At 53.5% G+C, this 22320-nt stretch overlaps 1 protein-coding gene across 1 annotated transcript; it reads left to right on the top strand.

Annotated features, from left to right (window-relative positions):
- The first annotated feature begins 353 nt into the window (after nucleotides 1-353).
- MLYCD (malonyl-CoA decarboxylase) lies at nucleotides 354-16618 on the top strand. Its single transcript, XM_046682311.1, has 5 exons — nucleotides 354-926; nucleotides 8879-8991; nucleotides 9985-10141; nucleotides 13225-13374; nucleotides 15380-16618. Exons 1-5 carry the CDS (start codon nucleotides 393-395, stop codon nucleotides 15911-15913), a joined length of 1488 nt encoding a protein of 495 aa, XP_046538267.1. The 5' UTR covers nucleotides 354-392; the 3' UTR covers nucleotides 15914-16618.
- Nucleotides 16619-22320: the final 5702 nt, after the last annotated feature.

Genomic DNA, 22320 nt, shown 5'->3' on the forward strand with positions numbered 1-22320 from the left:
AGCCTCCTCGGCTACTCCGCAGACGGTGGATGGGAATCTCTGGAATCTGCACGTGTAACACGTCCCCCAGGAGGCCGATGCACCTGGAGGTTGGAGAGTTCGGCTCTAGAGGAAAGGTGACGCGGAGGCGGTGCGGGAAGAGGAGAAGGGCCGAGCCTGACTTTGGATGGCCATATGACAGGGCAGGGGGCGCTCTGAAACCGCTGCTTTGGGGCGGCCGGCGGGGACCTTTGGCCACACTTGGCCTCTGGCCGCGCTCCGCCCTGGCCCCGCCCCGCCCCCGACTCTCCGCCCTCGGATTGGCCGCCGCCCCGCCTCGGCCAATGGGACGGGCGCGCGCCGGAAGCCGGAAGCGCGGCGTCGGCGTCCCCTAGGCAGATGTCACCGGAGCCATGCGAGGCCTCGGGTTAGGCCTGAGGGCGCGGCGTCTCCTCCCGCTGCGGCTCCTGCCACGGCCGCCCGGACCCCGGCTGTGGAGCGGGCCGGCGGCGGTGGCGGGCGCCCTAGAGCGGGCCATGGACGAGCTGCTGCGCCGCGCCGTGCCGGCCACGCCCGTCTACGAGCTGCGCGAGAAGACGCCGGCGCCCGCCGCGGGCCAGTGCGCGGACTTCGTGAGCTTCTACGGCGGCCTGGCCGAGGCGGCGGAGCGCGCGGAGCTGCTGGGCCGCCTGGCGCGGGGCTTCGGCGTGGACCACGGCCAGGTGGCCGAACAGAGCGCGGGCGTTCTGCAGCTGCGCCACCAGCCGCGGGAGGCGGCCGTGCTGCTGCAGGCCGAGGACCGGCTGCGCTACGCGCTCGTGCCGCGCTACCGCGGCCTCTTCCACCACATCAGCAAGCTGGACGGCGGCGTGCGCTTCCTGGTGCGGCTGCGCGCCGACCTGCTCGAGGCGCAGGCCCTCAAGCTGGTGGAGGGCCCGCACGTCCGGGTAAGGCCCCGCCCGAGCCGCCCCCGCCCCCCTGGCTGCACCCCCGCCTGGCGCCCCGGCCCGCGGGCTCTTGGAGGTCCTCCCCGTATTGTCCTCACCTCCCTGTCAAGCCCCAGACACTCTGCCTTCCCCCGCCTGAAGCCAGTCCCTTTCCTTCCCACGTTTTCTGAATCCTCGCCTCCCTCCAGTTGCCTTGTTCCAGTCCTTACTGCGTAGTGCCGACCTCCCAGGGGACTGTCATGCGTCGTACTGATGAGTGTGCTCCATAAGGTCTCTTCCTTGTTATTTTAGCTGAGAGGTTTCATCTTTGGTATCCTTGAACGAGTGCCGAACTGAGCATCAGCCAGCCTTCTGAAAACCTGGACGGGGTCAGTAAAAGTTAATGGCGCACCCACGATGTGTAAGCCATCGTCCAAAGAAGTCCTGTCTGGTCTTCTCTCTGCAGCGTTCACTTGGGGCAGGGCGTCTTACTTTCCTGACTTCAGCCCTAAAATATGATGAATTTAAGGTGACTTCTTGAGGTAACCAGGTGCTTAGCACGCTGAGCTCTTGTTAGATGCAAATAAGTACTTTAAAATTTAAGTAATGATGACTTGAAAGACTGCTGATAGTTGAATATAGTCCTTTTATTCTGTTGGTATTAAATATGAAGGCACCAATAACTTTACCCTTTTAGTGAGCACAAAATAATGTAAATGCTCTAGGAAGTTTCTTACATTCAGAACTTTTTTAGGTGCTATTGACTTTAAAAAATTGAGCAGTTGAACGATTGTGTCCTACTTCATTTAAGAACTCTGACACTGGCGTAATGGTTTCATGTTCATTGCCTCATTCTTAGGTGAGTGATATGGGTGTTCCCTTTTACAGTAAAGGAAACAGATACTGAGGTTGTGTAACTTGACCGAGAACTCAGAGCAAATAGGTATGTCTCTGATCACCCGCCCAAATCCAGATCTGGAGTTCTTTGCACCCCACTTTATAACCCCATCTTGCTATGTGAGTTATGGTGTTTATCAGAGACTTTCTTATCTTTCCTGACGGCTTAGCCTTAGATGCATAAACAATGGGTATAGTTAAGGATGGGATTAATCTCAGTGATGATAGTGCTATGATTTGATTGCTCGTGATAGCTGGTTAATTTACAGTGCTAAGGGTTACCTAGGGCCGCAGTCTGAACTGACCCCGTTTTTGGCTCAAGCCCAGCCTGAATGGCTGAGACTGTCTTCCACACACTGCATGCTTCCCCTCATCTGATTCCTCTCGAGGGAGGCGTGGGTTCAGTCTGCAATCCAAGCTGGCTTTTATTTCTTGATGCAAGGACTAGCGCTCCGTGGCCGTCCTTCTGAAACTTGACTCTTACTGCACAGGAGGCTGCAGAACTAGGTAGAATGTCACCTGTCCCAGAATGAGATCATCCATCCATCCAGCAGGTGGCCAGTGGGTGTTTATCTTGTACCAGACATGCTCTCGGCCCCAGCGTCGCTCGGTCCAGGAGCCCAAGTCTAGGGTGGGACGAGTTAGTAGCTGGCGTGGTGGGCAGTCAGTGCTTTACATGCACTTGCTGGTTTCATCTGCAGCAAGCCACGGGGAACTGTTCACAGATAGGGTGATCAGAGCTTGTGAAGGTCAAGTACCTTGCCCAGAGTCCAGGGCTGGTGAGAGCCGCAACTCAGGGCCAGTCTCACTGACCCCATAGTTGTGTATGTCTTCACCACACACGGACTCTCAGAGTCGACGATTTAATTACGTCTAAAATGGGTTTGTTCTCTTAAAATTTGCCTTTTTCTGTAAAATCAAGAGCAGAATAAAACAACCCAGTTAATCAAGGGCCTTGTTTTATTTAGTGTCACCAAATCAGGCATTTAATATTCTCTGGTTGTGACTGTATGTCCTCTTTCTAAGATTTTACCAGCTTCTGTTGTATCAGTAATCTCAGTGCCCAGCTCTCTCTGAAACCACAGGTCAGTCATTACCCTCTTGATAAAGATCATCAAGCCTCACGTGGCCAGAAGGATCGCATTTAGTGTCTTTCCTTCAGCATTTTTGGCGCACACCAAACCATCCTGGGTGACATTTCCTGCTTCACCGTTTGTTACTCGCTCTCCTCCATAGGCCCACCTCTCCAGCCAGGCTGGCTCTGGATGGAAAGTTCCCAAACCCATGTCACTTGTGTCACTCTGATTCCTGCTGGGGAGGCTTGTTAGAATAAGAGCTGCTCCATCCCCAGCTCAGTCACGCAGCTTTTCCAACCGCTCCAGCTCAGGGCGTCTCACCCAGTTTGGAGCTTCATAGCATTTTATTATCTGTACCCCTCATTTGGAATTTATACACTAACCACAGAATTTAGTGTTTGAAATGTACTATCCCCCACCCCCACTACGTGATCAGCTCCTTGTCGTCAGTTTCTTGTGTAGCAGAATGATGGATGAGGCGTGGGATAGACTCCTGGGTGCCCCACCGTGAGACCGAGTCAGCACACTGGTCGTTCCGGTTTGTCTTGACATCAGACTGTTCCACTCCCTCGGAGTTCTGAGCCTGGAAGGAAGCCCAGAAAGGCTTAGCAGGTTTCTGCACAGCCGAGAGAGACATCATAGCAGACATCCTGACTGCCCTGGGCAGATTTCAGCAGGCATTGGTCCTGGTGATTTCTAATGTCCCGTTCAGTCCTAAATCCTCCAACTCTGTGACAACTTACTGAATGTGTCCCCTTGCTCTTCCCCACACAAGGAAACTCTTGGTTGCCGTGTAGTTGAGAAGGAACATTGTGGCACCTGAAAGCTGTGACATTGAGACTTGACTTGTCGGGAGAGAGGAGCTTGCCCAGGGAAATTTCGAGCTGCCAGCAATGCCACGTGCTCAAATATCCAGGGTTCGCTTGTTTTTTAGCCAAGGCTGTCCACACGCGTAAGGGAAAAAACATTGTGTACCGACAGGCCAAAAGTCACACATATAGAGATATTTCTAGAGCAGAGGATGAATGACGAGAGCCTGACCTGTGCCTCTGCGCATGGTCTGGACACGTTGGGTACAGAAGCCTTTTCTTGCTGCTCAATCCTGCCTCCCCCATTTCTCTGCCGGAAGTCTTGTCACATCTTATATCTAGTGCATCTAAACATTAGTGGCTAAATCTGCTGGTTCCCTTCTCCTTTGCTCTACAGAGTTACATAAATTTTTTTAAATCCCTGTCACTGAAATCATTCAAAGAATAGCTTTTTTATGTCACTGGGACCTATCACCTATTGTAACCTGTCTCCAGAATCACTTAATGTTTGCAGTTCACTTTGATTCCATTTCTTCTGCCTCATTCTGGATTTTGCATCCGGGTTAAAGGGGTGGTCCAGCTAGGACTTTGTGCCTTTAGGAATTCAGTCTTAGAAACCACCGGAAGTTTGGCACACGAAGCTTTAGAGTAGGTGTCCCAGACGGCCAGGGGCCTGTGATGCCCTGTGCCGCTGGAGGAGCGAGGCTTACCATCCCTACTGTGTGCACATGGCCCCCCATCACAGAGGTACGCTGCTCCCCAGCCCCTGCTGACCATGGCCTTGCTGGATAAAGTCAAGTGGGCATGCGCTGGTTTCCGGGAGAGCTGCTATGCGCTTGGCCTGAGCATTTAGCCCGGAGTGGATTCAGTCCCCTGCGTGGCCATCACAGGTTCCTGTTTGCTGAATCCTATAGGGTGCCAAGGCACTTTTAGAATAACTGGCAAGTGAGAGGCTGCGACACAATGCTGACTTGGTGTCTTTTACAGGACGGTGGCCATAGTGGAAGAAGCATGAGTGAGGAAGGAAGGGCCTGCTTCCCGCTCCTCCTTTGCCATGCTCTGGTTGGAGGCATGATTTTAGGTGACTGTAGCCCGGGCGCTTAACTTGCCTGGACCGGGTGGCTCTGCGCTGAGGTGAGAGGCTTGGCTGGTGGTTCGCTCAACTCAAGGTCAGCCCGCTTCTCTTCTGAGAAACGTGCCGAGGGATATTGTGGAGCCCGGCTAAAAATACGGCTTACAAACGAGGGCGCTGTTTGTCAAGACCTTTGTCTCTGACCAGGGGTGGTGATTATTGAAGATGGGGGAGAATCCTGAAGACAGATGTTTCCATTTCGAGCATAGCCGGCATGAAGACCAAAGACATGAGACAGGGCGCCTCTCTGTGCCCTGGGATATTTTAGATCAGGTTTCTTTTCTCGCCCATGGAGATTCTTAATCTTTGATATGAAGTTCAGACTCAGTTTCAAGTGCCTTTGCTGGGAAGATACAAGTGCTACGTTGAAGAAAGTTTTTAAGACCTGGCAAAGGTCGAATGTCTGTGTTGTGTTTTTTGAGAGAGCAGATCTGATAGGCAGATGCCACGTGCCGATGCCTCCCGAAGAAAACCCGCTGTGAATTGGCAGGGGTGTGCGTGTAGGTGTGCTCCGCTTAGGGGGTGTCGGGGGGGTAGGGATGTGGGGATGTGCTCTGTTTATGGGGGTGTGGGTATGTGTGTCGGTGTGGCTTATCAGAGACATTTCCAAAGGCCCATTTGGGTTGAAGAGTTCAGTTTGGAGCGGAATCCCCATCATAGCAGAAGGCCTGAGTGCTGTTCAGTGATTTGTGGGCTCTAGAGGGAAGTTGGCATTTACAAAATGGAAGAGTTTCTTGATGGGTAATTCAAATGTAGAAATTCCGGTGACATGGGTGGTGCGCAAGCCTTAACAGAAGCCTGGCTGGAACGTAAGGGACTAAACTCGTCTCAGACACGGGCAACATCCCCACTGTGGCAGTGCCCAGCGTGCTAGACACTTGCAGAAGCTCTGCGGGTGGCTTGTCCTGCTTTTGGTTAGTATAGTGTCCTTATTGGTTCTATAACTTCTGTGCGTCGCCGGCTAACAGGGAACTTCTTTGTGGATAGGAAAGTGCGCCCCCTCACCTGGGGGTAGCGGCTTACACGGATCGGAATTGCACCTAAAGCGCTTAGCTCCGGCTCTCTGACCGTCTCCAATCGCTCTCCACTCCCTTCCCCAGCTCTGGGCTCCTGAGCAATGAAAACTAACTTTTCTTCACCTACCAAAAGTGGGGAGGTCTTAAGAGCCAAAAACTTCAGAAGAGAGCGTGGGAGACAGCTGTTTCTCTGCTGAAAGGGACCGTTGGCCGGCCTTCTGAACAGTGTCATTCAGGAGAACTGGAGTTAGCAATACAGGAAAAGCGGGGCGCTCCCACCGCCTTGGGCCTCAGCACAGCATTCCCAGCAGCTGTGTGTCTGAGGCCTGGATACTGATCGGTGGTGGCCAGGTTAAGGAGCATAAAGCGTAAGTGATTCCTTGCCCTCCTGTTCTTTGTGATCCGGTAACCTTGCTGCGTTCGGTGGTTGGTTCCAGCTCGAAGCGGACATCATCAGAACCGAGCAGTGGAGACTGGTAACCTTTCCCCTAGATTCCCCGTGCTCATGTACCAGTGTCACATTTTATAGCTGTCAAAGCCCAAAATAGAATGAAGACACTTAGAGGAGGACCTGTCATCAGCCAAACGATTTCTTTCATAATTAACCCTGAACTAATACTGAAACTAGATGTTTCCGGCTTTTTCCGATCATGAGAGCATTAGAGGTGCCAGTACGTCTTCCAGGGAGCTTGGCTAATCCAGTCCAAACCATCAGTGCGTGACCCCCCAGCCCGGGGGCCGCAAACCCCTGCGGGCGATCCGTAGATGAGTTTCAAAGGGGTCCATGAACCCTAGGAAATTGTGTGCAAAATTTTATGAATGTGCCTACGGTTTTCTGGGGAGAAGGTCCCTGGCTTTTAGCACAGACTCAGGACCCACGAGGGCCCCAGAAAGATCCGGAGCCCTGGTGGTCAGTGCAGTGAATGCAGTATCATAAAGAGCAAATGCCGTGTCATCCTCCCTTCCTGCCGCTTCCTGACCCCCGTCCTCCTCGTTTTCCTCTTTTTCATTCGATATCAGTCTGTTAACCATTTTCCACGTGGATGGCCCCACTGAATGCTTTGAGAGCTAGAGGAATGAATCAGCAATGACCTCTGCCCTTACCCAGCTTAGAGCCAAGTAAAGCAAATGAGATCGTGGGCTCAGGAGTTAAAAGGAATTGCCAAGGTCGTCTGGTCCAGCCGCCTAGCCGATGCTTCAGTCCTTTGTAAAACAGCTCCACCAAGTGTCTGGCGTCCCTGAGCTCGTCCCTGCCGGGGCGACGTCTGTGGGCAGCCCGCGCTGTGCCAGAGCTCTTGCTCATGTTAGTTCAGTCCGAGTCCCACAGTCTGTACTTCCTCCGGTTGGTCCTGGATTTACCGCCCTCTCCTCGCCCTCATGGGGTCACACCGGACAAATTTGTGGCCTCTTCTCTGCCCCAGGCCTTAAATATTTAAAGATGGGTCTCACTTCATTCGGAAACCTTCTCTGAGCCACCAACCCTACACCTGCAACTTATCCTCAGGTGACAAGTTCTGAGTCCTCTCACCTTTTATGAGGGATGAAAATGTGAAATGGCCCCATAACATTTTTACAGCTTTTGGAATACTGCTCTTTGCAGGTGTTATCCGTCACAGTCTTTGGGATTCTTATACAAAGATTCATAAGGTCAATCCTGTACCAGATGTACTGAGATGTTAACTGTTATTCAATAATAATATTCAGTGTATCTGTTAGTATGTCATTCATCTATAAGTAACAGAGACCCAAAATAATAATGGCTTGAATATAGAGAAGATTGTCTTTCACATAAAAGTCTGGAGGTAGGCAGCCCAGGGCTGATTCTCCTCTGTGGTACCCTTAGTTGACCCAGACTTCTGTCTTGTTGCTTACCCCTGAAAAACCTTCATCCCCAAAGTTACCTCATGGCCCCTTATGGCTGCTCCAGCTCTGGCCATCACATCACCTTCCAGCCTGCAGTGGGAAGGAAAAAGAAAAAGATGGGTAAAGGGCATGTTCCTGCCCTCTTTTAAGGTTCCCAAAAACTGCTGCAGGATGTCTCTGCTTACATCTGATTGGCCAGAATTCAGTCACATGACGGTCCCTAGCTGCAACTCGATCTTTATTCTGGACAACCATGTGCCTTGCTAAAAAATGAGGCTTTTATTCATTTGGGAGAATGGGAAGACAGCTATTGAGGGACAACATGCCACGTCCACTGCCCTTGGTGTCCTCTCCACTCTGGCTGTCAGAAAGCTTACTGCCCTTACCTGTTCAGTGACAGTCGTGGTCGTCTAAACCCAGATGGTTCCGCATCTGCGTCCCCCCCTTTCCCTATGTACCTCCTGTTCAGTTCTTGCTTGAAAGGTTTCAGTACAAATGTGCTTTTGATGGTAAAGGCACTCAGATCATTTTTGGAAATAAATTAGATACAGATAAGTGGCGTAAAATTAGAATAATTCCGTTAAATCGAAGTGCATTGATTGCCAGATACACTATTACTTTATGTCCCACTGAAGTGGGAAAAAATACTGCCAATTAAACAGTACCCACCATCATTTGAAAGATGCAGCCTGTCTCCAGAGACGTTAAAATATGAAAATGCGCCTCTCAGAGTTGAGGAAATACGGTACCCAGCCCGAGCACTTGTTTCTCACAGGAAACAAGGAATCCTGTTTTGAGATGTCAAAGACCTTTGCTGAGAGGGTGAGGATGTGAGCTCTGTGCTGTCTATCTGGCCTTTCCCTTACAAGGCACCATTCCCCGTTACAGTGACCTTATCTCTTGAATGTGTCACGCTGTGGGCAGATGGGGGCGTATTTGACTTGGGGAACTCAATTCAAATGCTCGCACTCGGCAGGAATGGAGTCTAAAAGGGGAGCTGAGTTCAGCCCACCTTGGTTTTCGAGAAGAGCTCTTGAGCGCCCTCTCAGGAGAGCCTTGTGGAGGCTGGTCCCACAGCATCGTCCTTTGTCACACGTTTCGGTGTTTGAACCCCAGGTGCTGCCGATGACGCGGGATGGGCTCTCCTCCTCAAATGCCTCACTGTCCCTCTCGTCTGCAGGAGATGAACGGCGTGCTGAAAGGCATGCTCTCAGAATGGTTCTCCTCCGCCTTCCTCAACCTGGAGCGGGTCACCTGGCACTCGCCCTGCGAGGTGCTGCAGAAGATCAGCGAGTGAGTACTGAGGTTGGCACTTGCCTTACGCTTTGCCTGAAAGCCAGCCTCCATTCCCACGTATGTTTGTTGTAAGCCTAATAAAACCTAAACGCAGTGTTCACAGACGTGGCCGTCCTGGCAGGTGATGGCTCGATCACGGAGGAGGAAAGGGAACGGAGGGAAACTGGTCACTTGCTGGTGGCCTCCCTGTGGGGTCTCATTTATGTCCTTGTATTTCAAGCACATGGGCCCACGTTTTCCCAAGACCCCATTATCAGAGCTATACGAATTCCCTGGGCCGCGGGTTTGCTCGAGCAATCCAGGCAGCATCTGTCTCCTTAGTGGTTAGGATTTCTGCTTTGGAGACAATCGGTAAATTTACGGTATTGTGCGAAGCTGCAGTGGGGCCCAGGCCAAGGTAGGATCCAGGCAGCACGGCGTGGCTATCCTCAGAGGACGGGGGCAGCTCTTTCCACCTCAGGGCCTTCACCTTCCGTGTCCTTTGATGGAATCTAAGGTTTCAAAACTGTTGTATTATTTGAAGTGTGACAGATTCAAGGCCTTGCTGCCGTGTCACAGGCTGACAACAAAATCATGGTTTTCAGCATGAGCTTGCTGGACAAATGGAACGAAAGATGCTTTTTTGCAGCACTGACTTCAAAACTGCAGGGATCCAAAGGGAATAAAAGTCCGAATGTTGGACGACGAAGCGTCTGATGCGGTTTCTGAGTTAAACAGTGGCTGCATCACTGCCTCCCGAGGCCTCGCCGACCGGCTCCGGACCAGGATTGAGAAGGAGCACAGTTCTGTGTGTAAAATGTCAACTGCACTTCCTCTCAGTGAGGGCTGTTTCACATTAAAATGATTTTCTTTGAATTTTTCTGAAGAGTCAGTTAAAGCTGTATTTAAAGGATTTGTTTGACTTTAGTGAGTAATATGAATAGGAACCAGCAAGAGTTAGTTAACTTGTAAGTTGTACGTTTGTCTTATTTTTTCATATTTTCTCATCAGGTCTGAAGCTGTGCATCCTATGAAAAGTTGGACGGATATGAAACAGCGCGTGGGACCTTACAGAAGATGTTACTTCTTCTCTCACTGTTCCACCCCTGGGGAGCCCCTGGTCGTTTTGCACCTGGCCCTGACCAGCGAGATCTCCAGCAACATCCAGGTACCTGCGCACGGTCGCTTCAGGACAAGACAGGTGTCCCACAGAGTCCCTTAAGGTGGTTGTTTTTGGGTTTTTTTGAGGAAGATTAGCCCTGAGCTAACTGCTGCCAAACGTCCTCTTTTTGCTGAGGAAGACTGGCCCTGAGCTCACATCCATGCCCATCTTCCTCTACTTTATATGTGGGACGCCTACCACAGCATGGCTTGCCAAGCGGTGCCATGTCCACACCCGGGATCCAAACCGGCAAACCCTGGGCTGCCGAAGCGGAACGTGTGTACTTAACCACTGCGCCAGGGGACTGGCCCTTAAGTTTTTTTGTTAACTTAGTTTTATCCCCTTTTTAAATAAAGTGCTTAGACTTTTGCGGATTTTTGAACTGGCTAGATAAAATCTCAATTTGCAATTATGGAGTATAGCCATGCCGTGTATAGACAGCGTGCACCGAGGAGGGCACCCATCCGCCTGTGCCGACTGGGAGCTGAGACACCGCAGAAGTTTCCTACAGAAGCTTTCTGTGGGGCAGAGGAGCTGTGAGGGACGAGAGGTGGCAGGCACATGGTTCAGCCTTTTGGCGTGTGTTAACCGCATGTGGGGAGTTTTCAGAGACGTGTGATTGAGAAAGTGATGAAAAGACTCATGTGTGGGGGGCCTGTGGCCAGCATGGCTTCTCCTTAAGGAGTCACGTGAATGTCTGAGACCGTCCTGCTGGCGCCTGGGGCAGAAGGGCCAAGGCAGGGACTGGAAATGGGAGAGCAGATCAGGAGGGAGGTGAAGACGAGTGAGGGGCACGGACACTCCTGGGTCACAGTCATGCTGTTAGGGAGCTAGAGAGATGAGGACAGTCACAGGATGGGCACGCTTGGGCGTTTCCTCGTATCAGAAGGAGAAAAAGCGGGGAGGCCAAACAGGCGGCCTTGGCCGGCAGGGAGACATTCCTTTAGATTTCTGTGTTTGAAGGAGCCAGCCCTCTCACGCTCTAGAAATTATTACAGCCTCTCTGAGGGCAGTTCGGCAATATCTATGAAAATATAAATGTGCCTTCCTTTTGACCTAAAAATTCCACTCGGAGGATTTATCCTGGGGAGAAAAATACCCAGACCTAGAGTGCAGGCCTGTCATTGCTGCCCTGTCTACAGTTCGAAAGGCTGGAAACTACAGTGTCCCTGTCCCTCAGCCCAGGATGCTTTAGAGAAACGATGGCATGTACGCCTGGGACGTCCTCACGGGTGCTGGGTTTCCACGCCTGTATTTGAATGTTGATGTCGTTGTACATTTCTGACATGGGAAGCCAACCTTGACTTACTATTGAGTAAAAATTCAGGTTACAGAAGAGCACGTATAGCGTGATCCTGTTTATAATACTAATCATATCGCTTGAGCATTCGCCCTGTGCCCATCAGCCCGCGAAGCGCATTCCATGTCATGCTCCCAGCGCCCCGTGAGTTGGTCTTTTTAGTGGTACTGTCCTCTTGTTAGACAGGAGAAGACTGGGGCTCAGCGAAACCTGAGTGATTTGCCCACGGTGATGGAGCAAATAGGCTGGAACCAGGATTCAAGCCCAGCCCACCTCCAGGCCTGAGGGCAGGCGCCTTCCCTGAGTACAGAGTCGGGCCTCTGGGCGTGTGTGCAGTTGTGTGCACACGGTTGTGTGCATGCACATTTAAGTGTACACACAAAGCCAAGGAAAGAAGGTGGAGAGCCTCTCGTCCAAAGGCCAACAGCAGGGCCCCGGGGTCAGATTTTGGAGTGATTTGTGATTTCTTCTCTATGCGTTTATTTTTTGCCTCTTTGACATGCATATCTCATTTGTATAACCAAAGAAAGAGTCATTTTTACTTTGAAAACTTTAAAAAAAGATTTGCTGGGAGTGTTTAAATCAGGAACCACAAAATCACCTACAGGCTTCTGGAAAAATAGAGGAGATAATTCAGCCAGATGAAGACCTGGGAGGATGGGAGGCGAGCAGTGCTCATGAACCACGGCCTTCTGCCTGCAGAGTCTCGGTGCAGCATGGGCCTGGCATGGGCCCGGGGGCGTCACTGCCTCTATTTCACCATCTGCCCCACTTTCCTTACAGCCGCAGTTCTTAACTTTTCGGGGGTCACAGAAAAGACCTTTGAGCAACCGAAGGGGATGAAAGTGGAGGACATTTTCCCCAGGGGGATGCGCACAGCCCCGCACATTCCACACACAGTTCCAGAAAGTTTGTGGGCTCCCAGACCTCATCATGGGCTCCGGGCCAACACCTGACTCGGAGCATCACATAGCTGGAGGCGGTTAGAGAGGGTTAGATGTGTTCTTGGAAGCAGGCTGGTGTACCTGCGTCCAGGCAGACTAACGGTACCCACTGCTCCTCCGCTCCGGCCAGGTGACCTGCAGGGTACCCAGGTCCAAAACCCCACAGGGAAAACTCGGAGCCAACAACATCAGCCATGGGTAAGGGACCTTCCACCGCATGTCCTTCTTAGACGGCTTCGCGGACGTGTCTTTGCGGATGTGTGTTGTCGGTGACAAAAACCAAGGATGTGGCCCAAATCAGAAAGGTGCACAGAAAAGTCATAAAAAGGCAAATTGCCTGAAAGAAAAATGATATAGGACTGCACTGGCCTATTGAGAAATGTAAAAAGCCAGATGGAGAGGGAAGGAGGGAAATCACTAAAGGGTCGAGCGAGCAGCCTTCTCAGAAAAGCTGCAGAAACTGGAACCGTCTGGCCTGGACGAGGCTGGGGTGTCGTCTCTGGGTTGGGGGGGAGCAGACGAATCAAGTTTCAGTTTGCACAAAGGCCTGAAAAAGATGAAAGGGACATCAATGGCCCTTGAACAAAGTTTGCAGGAGAATTTCAAAGTGATGGAAACGATACAGCATGGGGCCCATGGCCTGGGAAGTCGCGCAGCCGTGGCTCCAGGGAGATCTCAGCCCAGAGCAGGCGCGTGCGGTCTTCAGAGCCCGGGCTTGAGCAGAGGGGCCGGGGTCCCTCTCAGCTCCCACCCAATGAGGATTTTCTCGGGGCCCGAAGCGAAAGGTGAGATGTGGGCTGTGGGAGCGCCCAAGCCCACCCGTCGCTGTCGTTAATGTTTTCCAGGCAATCGTGAAGGAGCATCCTCCGTCAGAGACAGAGGAGAAGAACAAGATTGCCGCTGCCATCTTCTATTCCATCAGCCTGACGCAGCAGGGCCTGCAGGGGGTGGAGCTGGGCACCTTCCTCATCAAGCGGGTGATCAAGGAGCTGCAGGTGAGCGGGGTGCCGTGCAGCTGTTGGTGTCAGCCCACCATTCTCAGGTCGTCTGATGGGGTGGAGACGGGAGCTGGAGGGAGGAAGGAGGGTAGAAGAGGCCAGGGCCCCGTAGCGCTTCCTGATGGACTGGAGAGGTGGACCCCGTGCTGACAAACCGCGTCCAGAGTCCAGCCTCCCAGTGGCCACAGACACGGCTGTGCTGGAGGGCCCCGGCGGCTGCTGGCCTCCCCTGGACTATGCCTGGGCCCCCTGCCGTGCACGTGTGGTCCTGGCACAGGCGTGAGTGGGCGCCTCCTGCCCCACATGCCCTGGTCTAGAGGCGACATCTCAGGGTCCCCTGCCTGGACCCCACCCACCCTCGGGGCTCCGGGCCCTGCCTCCTGCCGCTGGGCTTTCTCGGCACTGTGAGGGGCTCAGGTGGGACCAGTAGCCTGAGGGGGAACACCCTGGCTCCTTTTTATGACTTCCTTTTTTGCCGCCCTGCGGAAGCCCTTCGGCCCTCCTGCAGCAGACCTCTGCGGCTCCACTCGGGGCCTGGGCCTTTGGAAACGGTCCCTTAGGCGCTTGGGTGAGCTGTGAGGAGCTTAATTGTTGGGTAAGACACTGAGTGTCAACAAGTGGCTGAGCACAGCGCTCTGCTTTGGGGTCTCCGCGCCAAGAGCCACAGCAGAGCGCCTCGGAGCACGGCCGGCAGGGGGAGCTCAGACATGGATGAGCTGAATCTTAAAAGCAGAGTCCGTTTTAAATCTGAGAACTCACATTCGGCCGGGTGTCAGCTTCATTAGAATCACTCTCTGCTGCTTGTCCCCAGACGGGGTGAGAAGCCACAGGTAATGACCGCGGTCTGTCTCATCCCGTCTTCCTGGCTGAAGGCGTTAAGGGGCGGGCTGGGGCGGGGACTGGGGGAGGGTAGAAGAGTCGGGGTTCTGGGTGACACACGCAGCCTCCATCCCGGAGTCAGTCGGAGCCGCCCTGTAGCCATGCTGAGGTCGGCCCCTCGCCCAGCGCATGGCCTGAGCCGGAGCATCGTCACAGAGGATCGAGCCCTGGTTTACATAGTGACACTGGGCTTCCTGAGAGCAGACGCCTGAGAGCCACCCAAATGCCCCACGAAAGGAGCACAGCTGGGAAAATCACAGCAGGGCCTTATCTTTCAGTGTTATTCTGTTGTTAAAATTATGCTGTTGAATTTTAACGGTAATGAGAAAATGCTAGTGATATACGTTCATAAAGCAGGATATGAAATAAATGTCTCACTCACCTAAAACTTGCCTAGAGAAAGACCAGATGGAATTATACTTCCTCAAACTATTGAGAGGGGTTAGAGCGGTGGGGTATCGTGGTTTTCTTTGCTTCTGTCAAACATTTTTAAACAATTTTCTGTAGTGAGCATATATTACATTTATAATCGGAAAATACTGGATTTTTTGAAATGATCATTGAGAGCTCTATGCAGTTTGAGCAATAGTGATTGAACCGTATCATCCAATGTTGGGAAATACCCATTGCTGCCTCTTTCATCCCATCCTCTGCACCCACTCTGGTATAGCTAGGCAATCAATTATTCATGCAACAAACAGTCATTGGATACTTGTGTGCCAAGCAATGAACCAGGTTCTGTGGCCACAGAGAAGTCCATGGGCAGGGTGTGGTGTGCTGGAAAGACAAGAGCCGCATACCAGGTCCCACTTGATAGCAGCCCAGCTCTGATGTCAGTCAGGTCCCCCAAACCAGCGCGAACGATGGTGCGGATGGAGACGCCATGGTAAAGGCTTGCCTTGGGGGCTCAGCATGCCCCCAGAGGCTGGCACACTTCCAATTCTTAGTAAATGTTCCTTTTGAAAGGAGAAAATTAATGCGGATCCAGGATCACTGTTAACTCTCCAGCAGCACACAGGTTAATGTCACATCAACGATAACTGGGGGGGGCCTCTGTGTCAGTGACGCACTTGCTGAATTGTGCGTATGTGTTTTCTCCCCCTGCCCCAACCCTGCCTTACAGAAAGAGTTTCCTCACCTTGGGACGTTTTCAAGCCTGTCTCCTATACCCGGATTCACCAAGTGGCTCCTGGGGGTCCTGAACGCGCAAGCCAAGGATCACGGGAGGAGTGAACTGTTTGCAGAGTCTGAAAGTAAAGAGATCTCCGAGATCCTAGGTGGTCCCGTTAATGAGACCCTTAAGGCCCTTCTCAGCAGCAACGAGTGGGTGCAGTCCGAGAGGCTGGTGAGGGCTCTGCAGGCCCCCTTGATGCGGCTCTGCGCATGGTACCTCTATGGGGAGAAGCACCGCGGCTATGCGCTGAACCCCGTGGCGAACTTCCACCTGCAGAACGGGGCCGTGATGTGGCGCCTCAACTGGATGGCCGACGCCAGCCTCAGGGGCATCTCCAGCTCCTGCGGCCTGATGGTCAACTACCGCTACTACCTGGAGGACACGGCCATCAACAGCACCGCCTACCTTGGCTCCAAGACCATCAAAGCTTCCGAGCAGGTCCTCAGCCTGGTGGCCCAGTTTCAGAAGAACAGCAAACTTTAAACCTTTCCCAAAGCAAGACGCCCCGACTCGGGGAAGGATCATTTTCTGGGTTGATCAGGGGGTGGTGGATCAGAAGGAGCTTTTTCAGTAAAGCAGGTTGAACTGTGTTCTCTTGCCCGCAGCCGGGTCACACCGGGGGGCTGTGCCCCAACTGTCATTGCACAAGGAAAGGTACAGTTCCTGGTGCAAGACGGCGGTGGGCACAGGTGCACACAGACTAGGTGGGGGTGCTGTGTTCTCTCCAGGAGACTCTGCCGCTGCCTTCGGCCTGGCTCCCTGCCCAGGATCGGTGCTATAGCACCTCCATCTGCAGAAAGCTCTGGAGCTTCTGCCGGCCATTGTCCCAGGGTGGATGGCTCAGCCTCGCAGGGACCCAGGCGGACGGCCCTGGTGAGAACAGATTTTCCTTCAAGCTTAGAACATAATTCAGCCACGGTTGCTTTAGCCATTTCTCTCCACTCGTTGCAAAGGGAGAGAGGACTGTGCTCTGTATTACTAGTTAAATTTTAGAGATCCTGAATGTATGAAAAGTTTCATGACTTGTGACTCAAATTTTTCTAAGTTAAAGCACTGAGCACACGAGCTGTTGCTTGGGCCTTAAATGGGATTGTAGACTTTATAATTACAGTGATTCGAGTTCGTAATGAACCTCACGGTGAAGAACAAGTTTGTTCTGTGCAGCATTAAACACATGGTTGTGTAAGACGGTGTGGCGGTCATCTCTGAGATCCGAGATCTCGTAAGCTGGAATCAGCTCTGAAATGTCACTTGCCCTCGCTCCCCAGCCAGCCCAGTGGCATGTTGGGTGCCCTAGAAAGAGGGCCTCGAGCATGTGGCGTGAGAACAAGGCTGAGGGGGGCGGCAGTCACCGTGGTGGTGGGAGGAGGGAGGGGTGGGTGCGAGGCTGTGTTCTCAGACAGGCGGCTGCCTTCCTTCCGTGTTCCTCAGGCCCCTGGTCTGTCGTCTTCTGCATGTGACTTGTTGCCTGATAACAAATGCAGGACAGTGGTCGCTGTTCCTGAATCTCAGCAGAAGCCATCTCTTGCTTCTCTGCATTGCTCTGAGCTGCTTCGGAAAGCCCTCAAGCTCTGGATTACTCGCAGGCCTGAGATCACCGCCCTCGGTGTTCACACATCAACTTCTTCTCCATGGCAGGCGGGCCCTGAGACAGCAGCTCCTGATTCCCACGTTTCATACCTCATCTCTATTTAACCTCTTATTGTGGAAATTTTCAAACAAAATACACAGAAGTGAAGATAATAGTGTGATGATCCTGTGTACTTATCACCCAGCTTCCACAATGATCAGTAATTTTCCATTTTTGTCGAATTTTATTTCCTACAGTGCCTTCCATTTGGCAGGTGCTCCCTGAAGACTGAATGGAGGATAGATGGATGGTTGGATGAATGAGTGGATGGATGGGGCGGTGGGTGGATGGGGCGGTGGATGGATGGGGCGGTGGATGGATGGGGCGATGGGTGGTGCTATAGTCTGAATGTTTATGTACCCCCAAAATTCATATTTTGAAATCCTCACCCCCAAAGGCGATGGTATTAGGAGGTGCAGCCTCTGAAGGGTGATCAGGTCATGAGGGTAGAGACTTCCAGAATGGCAGTAGTGCCCGTACAAAAAAGACCCCACAGAGCTCCCTAGCCCCTTCCACCAGGTGAGAATATAAGAAATCTGTGACCAGGAGAGGGCCCTCACTCAACCATGCTGGCACCCTGATCTCGGATTTCCAGCCTCCAGAACTGTGAGCAATGAATGTCTGCTGTTTCTAAGCCGCCCGCTCTGTGGTGTTTTGTCACGGCAGGCGGAACAGACTGAGAGGGCGGATGTGGGGGGATGGATAAGGTCGGACGGGTCTCCCTCTGCACGCCTCAGACCAGGTCCCTGAAGCGGAGAGCTTGTGACACCTTGACGACACTGCATTGGGCCGCACTCCCCTCACTCCACGTGTGTTAGAGCAAACCCCTCACTGTCTGCTTCTCCCACTTCCTCCAGCACCTAGAAGGGCAGAAGGTGCTATAACGGCCTGGCTCCGCACTTCCTTTGAGGAAGGCAAGGGGGCGCAGGAGCTCCCGTCATAGGCACTGTTTCCCCTACCTGGTTTCCATCTCACTTGCTCTTGGGATCCTGGCAACCACTCTGACCACGGCATCTTTGTAAAGTGCCCCACAGCGTGGCAGGCTCACAGCAGATGCTGGATTAATTGTTACCAGTAGTCAGTTTCCAGAGTGCCCCACGTTCAAGGCTGAAGCGTGCCTCTGCCCTCCCCCGACAGAGCCCGCTCCACCGCCCCCTACAGACCCCACCTCGCCAGCAGCTCTGCTCCCCTGCTCCGCCAGGGCTCTCCTCTCACGGCTGTGGGCCTGTGGTTCAGACAGACCCCAGGTCTCTCCATCTTCTAGAAGGGTCTCACCAGAGGCTCCGGCCTGGGCTCTGCTGGAATCCGATTAATTCCGAGGTGACGGGTGCTGATGGACTTGGGCCCACCTGCTCTGGCTTGTGCGAGGGCCCCTTTGTGTTCGGAAAGGCAGTGCCTGGCAAAATGGTTGAGGCCACCAGCTTTGGCTGTGGCCAGTGCCCGGTTCAAATCCCACCCTGCCACTTGGCAGCTGGGTGGCCTAGAGCAAGACCCCTGCCCTCCCTCAGTCTTCCCATCCTTCAACAGGGACGCCGGCCGCATCCGCCTCAGGGCTGCTGAGAAGCTCACGGGACACAGTGCACCAAAGTACTTAAGGCGCACCAGTTACTTTCTGTAACACAAGTGTTCCTACATTGGGACTTTGATTGGGTACCATGGTCATCCTCACCTGAATGTAGGTTCTGGAATCTATCATCCCCTTAGCTGCAAATTAGAGTTTTGATGGTTTTCTGGCTTCTGTTCAGTTTCTACAAGGTGACTGAGTGGAAGAATTCATTCCCTCAGGAAAAGGGGCAGGAGCTTCTGCTCTGTGCCCTGCACACAGGGGGCTTGCGACATCTTCATCACCTCCTGATAACTAAGCGGTACCCGCCCTCAGATGGGGAGCCCCAGCAGCTGGGCCCAGGCTCTCCTAGCTGGTTCCTTGTCCAGCAAGCCCCCAACCGGCTTTGCCTCGCTGGCTGGAGTCACTTGGGGGCCCCCGTCTCTCTCTCTCAGCCTTTCTCTCAGCACCCCCCCCCCCCCCCCCTGTGTCTTTCTCCCCTCCTCTCCCTCCCTCTCCCCTTCTCCCTCCCTCGCCTCCCTCCCTCTCTCCAGAGCTGGACCTTCATTGCCCTCCAGATCAAGAGCAACTAAGGCTTGCATAGCTGTGCCCTCTCTCGGTCATCTGGGGACATAACACTCCTGCAACAGGGGGCTGCTTCCTCCTTGTTCTGTATGTGGCAACAAAGCCAGGGAAATCTCAACATTTCTGCAAGCATCAGCTTATTCTGGACTTTGTTTGGCGTATTTAAGATTTAAATGGAGCGAATGTCTCTCTCTGATTTTTAATTGGATTCTCAGGTATTCATTGGCATATGAAGTCCATTCTGATCTATTCTTAGATAGAAACAAAGGCCTCCCTGTGGTTTCTATTCACCACGGAAAGTTTCTGCATTATTTGCAATTTAGCAAAATCGATAGAGGTGACCCCAGGTCTCTTTCTGGCCTTTGTTTTCTGTGTTTTCCAAGTTGCATCTGCATTTCTCGACTAGCTGATTGGTACCATGAAGGAGAGGAAAAAGAAAGAGCATTCTCTTTGCTCTGGGCCCGTTGTTCTTACCACCTCTCAACCCTGAGGGCCGAAGGAGGGTTTCTTATTTACAGAGGAGGAAACTGAGGCTCAGAGAGGGCTGAGCAGCTAAGGAGAGTGGAGCCCAGGCCTGACCAGCACCGAAGTCTGTGCCTTTCACCCACACTGACCTGCCTCCTGACCAGACAGCCCCGAGCAAAGTCACAGGTAGGAGGCGCCCAGCGACCTGGCAGGAGTCGTGGGGGACAGAGTCGGAAAGGCAGCCGCACAGGGCCAGTGACCAGGGACAGGGAGTGTCATGACACTAATATTCTGGCAGGGGAGGGGTCGTGGGAAGGACAGTCCCAACGTTTAGATCAAGTGTCTGCTCTCAGATCCGAGCAGTCAGGGTTTGCCTGTGGATCAACTGGACGCCCGGCTCCAGCTGGTTCAGGGCAGACAGGGAAGTGGGCTCAGAAAGTCCACACAGAGGTAGGTGAGCGGAGCACACAGTCCAAGCCAGGCCTGCTGCCACCCGGGGCTGCACCCCCTCACCAGACTCCCTGGCCGTCCTCCACAGCCTCCGCCTCTTTCTGGAGACTCACTTCTGCCCTGGGGCACAAAGCAGGTCTGCCCACCGTTCCGCCACCACAGAGACCACCTCTCTGGATCCCCCCAACTAGTTATTCCAGACTCACCCCTGGCCCGAGCAGAGCAGCGATGGGCCCAGTTTGGAGATGGGAAAACGGGCCCTATGACTGGCCCAGCTGGCAGCCCCCTTTATGTCTGGACCAGTCGAGTGGAGTGGTTTTCATGGCAATGAGGGAGATGAACGGCCAGAGGCAGATTCCAGGAGAAGGGAGAGAGGGGAGCCACCATAGCCCACCTACCTCGAAGCCTCATGGGCATCTGTGACAACGGCTGGAACCCAGGCTTGTCCGTTTCAAATACATTGCAGTAAATCTGCAACGCCTAGCACATAGACGAGCTCAGTACATATTTTTGATTCATTGCAGAAACACGGTCCTTACTCCCGTTCATTAGCTCATTAGACAGCACATCCTGTGCGTGATTTGGTCCCTTCTTGATAACTTCCGCAGGGAAGGAGGGAGACCACAGAGCGGCCTCAAATATTCCAGACGCTGTGGTTATGGATGAGGGATCTGACTTCCGTGCCACTCCAGAGAGAAGGGGCCATTCGCACTCGCTCTGTTTCCTCCCCTCCACTGCAGTCGCCCCCAGCGGGCTCACGCAGCCACCACTCCTTGACAGCTTTGCCGCGGCCCCTGCACCCTCCAAGGGGCTCACTCCAACAGGTCCCCTCTAGGCAGGGGTCAGGACTTTGGATGGCTCTGTCCCCCAGATGCTCTTGGTGCCCTGATAGATACATGCTGTCCGGGCCATCATGCTGTCTCGGCGCCATCCCCCCACAACTCGACAGACCATCCTCCAAGGCCTGGTCCCAGGAGCCCCCCCTCCTCTTTCCCTGGAGGATCTCACCTCCAGCCACCACCTGCACACTAATGACAAGAGTGACCATTGTCCCTGCCTCCCTGGGGCAGTCCCTGTCTGAGGTGCTGTTGTCCTGGCATAATTGCTAAGAGAGTGTCCCTTTACTCTCAGAAGTGTCCCAGTTGGGACAGTCAATTCTCTGTTCTCTCCACCAATGACGCACATGTGCGTGGACGACACAACTCTCCAACCTGGAGTGTGCACCTTGGCGCCTCCCGGCTGGCTCAGCAGTAGCTCAGGTTCGACATAGCCGAAGCTGCGGGCTGACACTTTCCCTCCAAAACCAGCTCTTCCAGCCATCCCTTCCCAGTGTGGCCGCCCCCACCGTCTGGCTGTGTAACCCCGAGACCCAGGGGTCCTGCTGGCTGCCTGGTTCCCCTGCTCCCCACATCCCACCCGCCCCCAGGCCCCTGGACAAGCCACTTCCCATCTCACCACCATCTCCCTAGCTCAGGCGGCCTTCTCTCTGTGCTGATCTCATGCAAGAAATAGCCTCCCAACGGGTCTGCCCATGTGTCTACACTGAGCCTTTCCAGATGCTTCTCCACCCGAGCAGGCAGAGTTATCATTCTGAAATTCAGTCAGACCCTCTCTCCCCTCAGCTCTCCCTACACCCCCAGCCTCCTGGGGACCTCCAGAGCCCCCCTCCTCTCTGGCTTTCCAGGACCATCCTGGGCCCTCTCTTCTCTGTCCAGCTGCTGTTCCCTCTACCTGAGATACTCTTCCCCACCCTTCCTAGGGAAGGCTACTCATCCTCCACATTCCACCCACCGCCCCTTCCTCGGAAAGCTTCCCTGGCTCCCTGACTGTCAGGCTCCCTGTTACTTGCCCTTCTAGCATTTCGGGCCTGTCCTTCCCAGAGCATTCACAGTGAGGCAATTTCACCTGTGTGTGAGTGCGTGCATGCATGTGTGTGTGTGTGTCCCTAGATCAAGGCTCCTCGGGGCAAGGACCACACTTGGCTTTTTCACCCATGTGGCACAGCTGGCATGAGTCCTGGGGCCTCCTCCTGTGCAGACACCTGCTTTGACTGGGGAGACCCCTGGCTTTGACCTTGCTCATCACCCTGGTATGTTCCACACCCGAAGCCTCGCAGCCCCTTACATGCAGCGTCTTTGTGGCCGGGCTTGGCGCTTGGCCCTGGGTCTCCCCACAGAGTCCTGCCACCCTGGGGGTGCTGCATGAGAACAGGGCACA

This window comes from Equus quagga, chromosome 13, assembly GCF_021613505.1.
Source record: "Equus quagga isolate Etosha38 chromosome 13, UCLA_HA_Equagga_1.0, whole genome shotgun sequence".
Taxonomy (NCBI): domain Eukaryota; kingdom Metazoa; phylum Chordata; class Mammalia; order Perissodactyla; family Equidae; genus Equus; species Equus quagga.

Bases quoted from the DNA above. Each gene is read 5' to 3' on its own strand.
- MLYCD (XM_046682311.1), top strand. From the start codon at position 393: ATGCGAGGCCTCGGGTTAGGCCTGAGGGCGCGGCGTCTCCTCCCGCTG. The intron at 10,142-13,224 runs GTACCTGCGCAC...AATGTTTTCCAG, and splicing joins AGATCTCCAGCAACATCCAG to GCAATCGTGAAGGAGCATCC. The intron at 13,375-15,379 runs GTGAGCGGGGTG...CCTGCCTTACAG, and splicing joins GGGTGATCAAGGAGCTGCAG to AAAGAGTTTCCTCACCTTGG.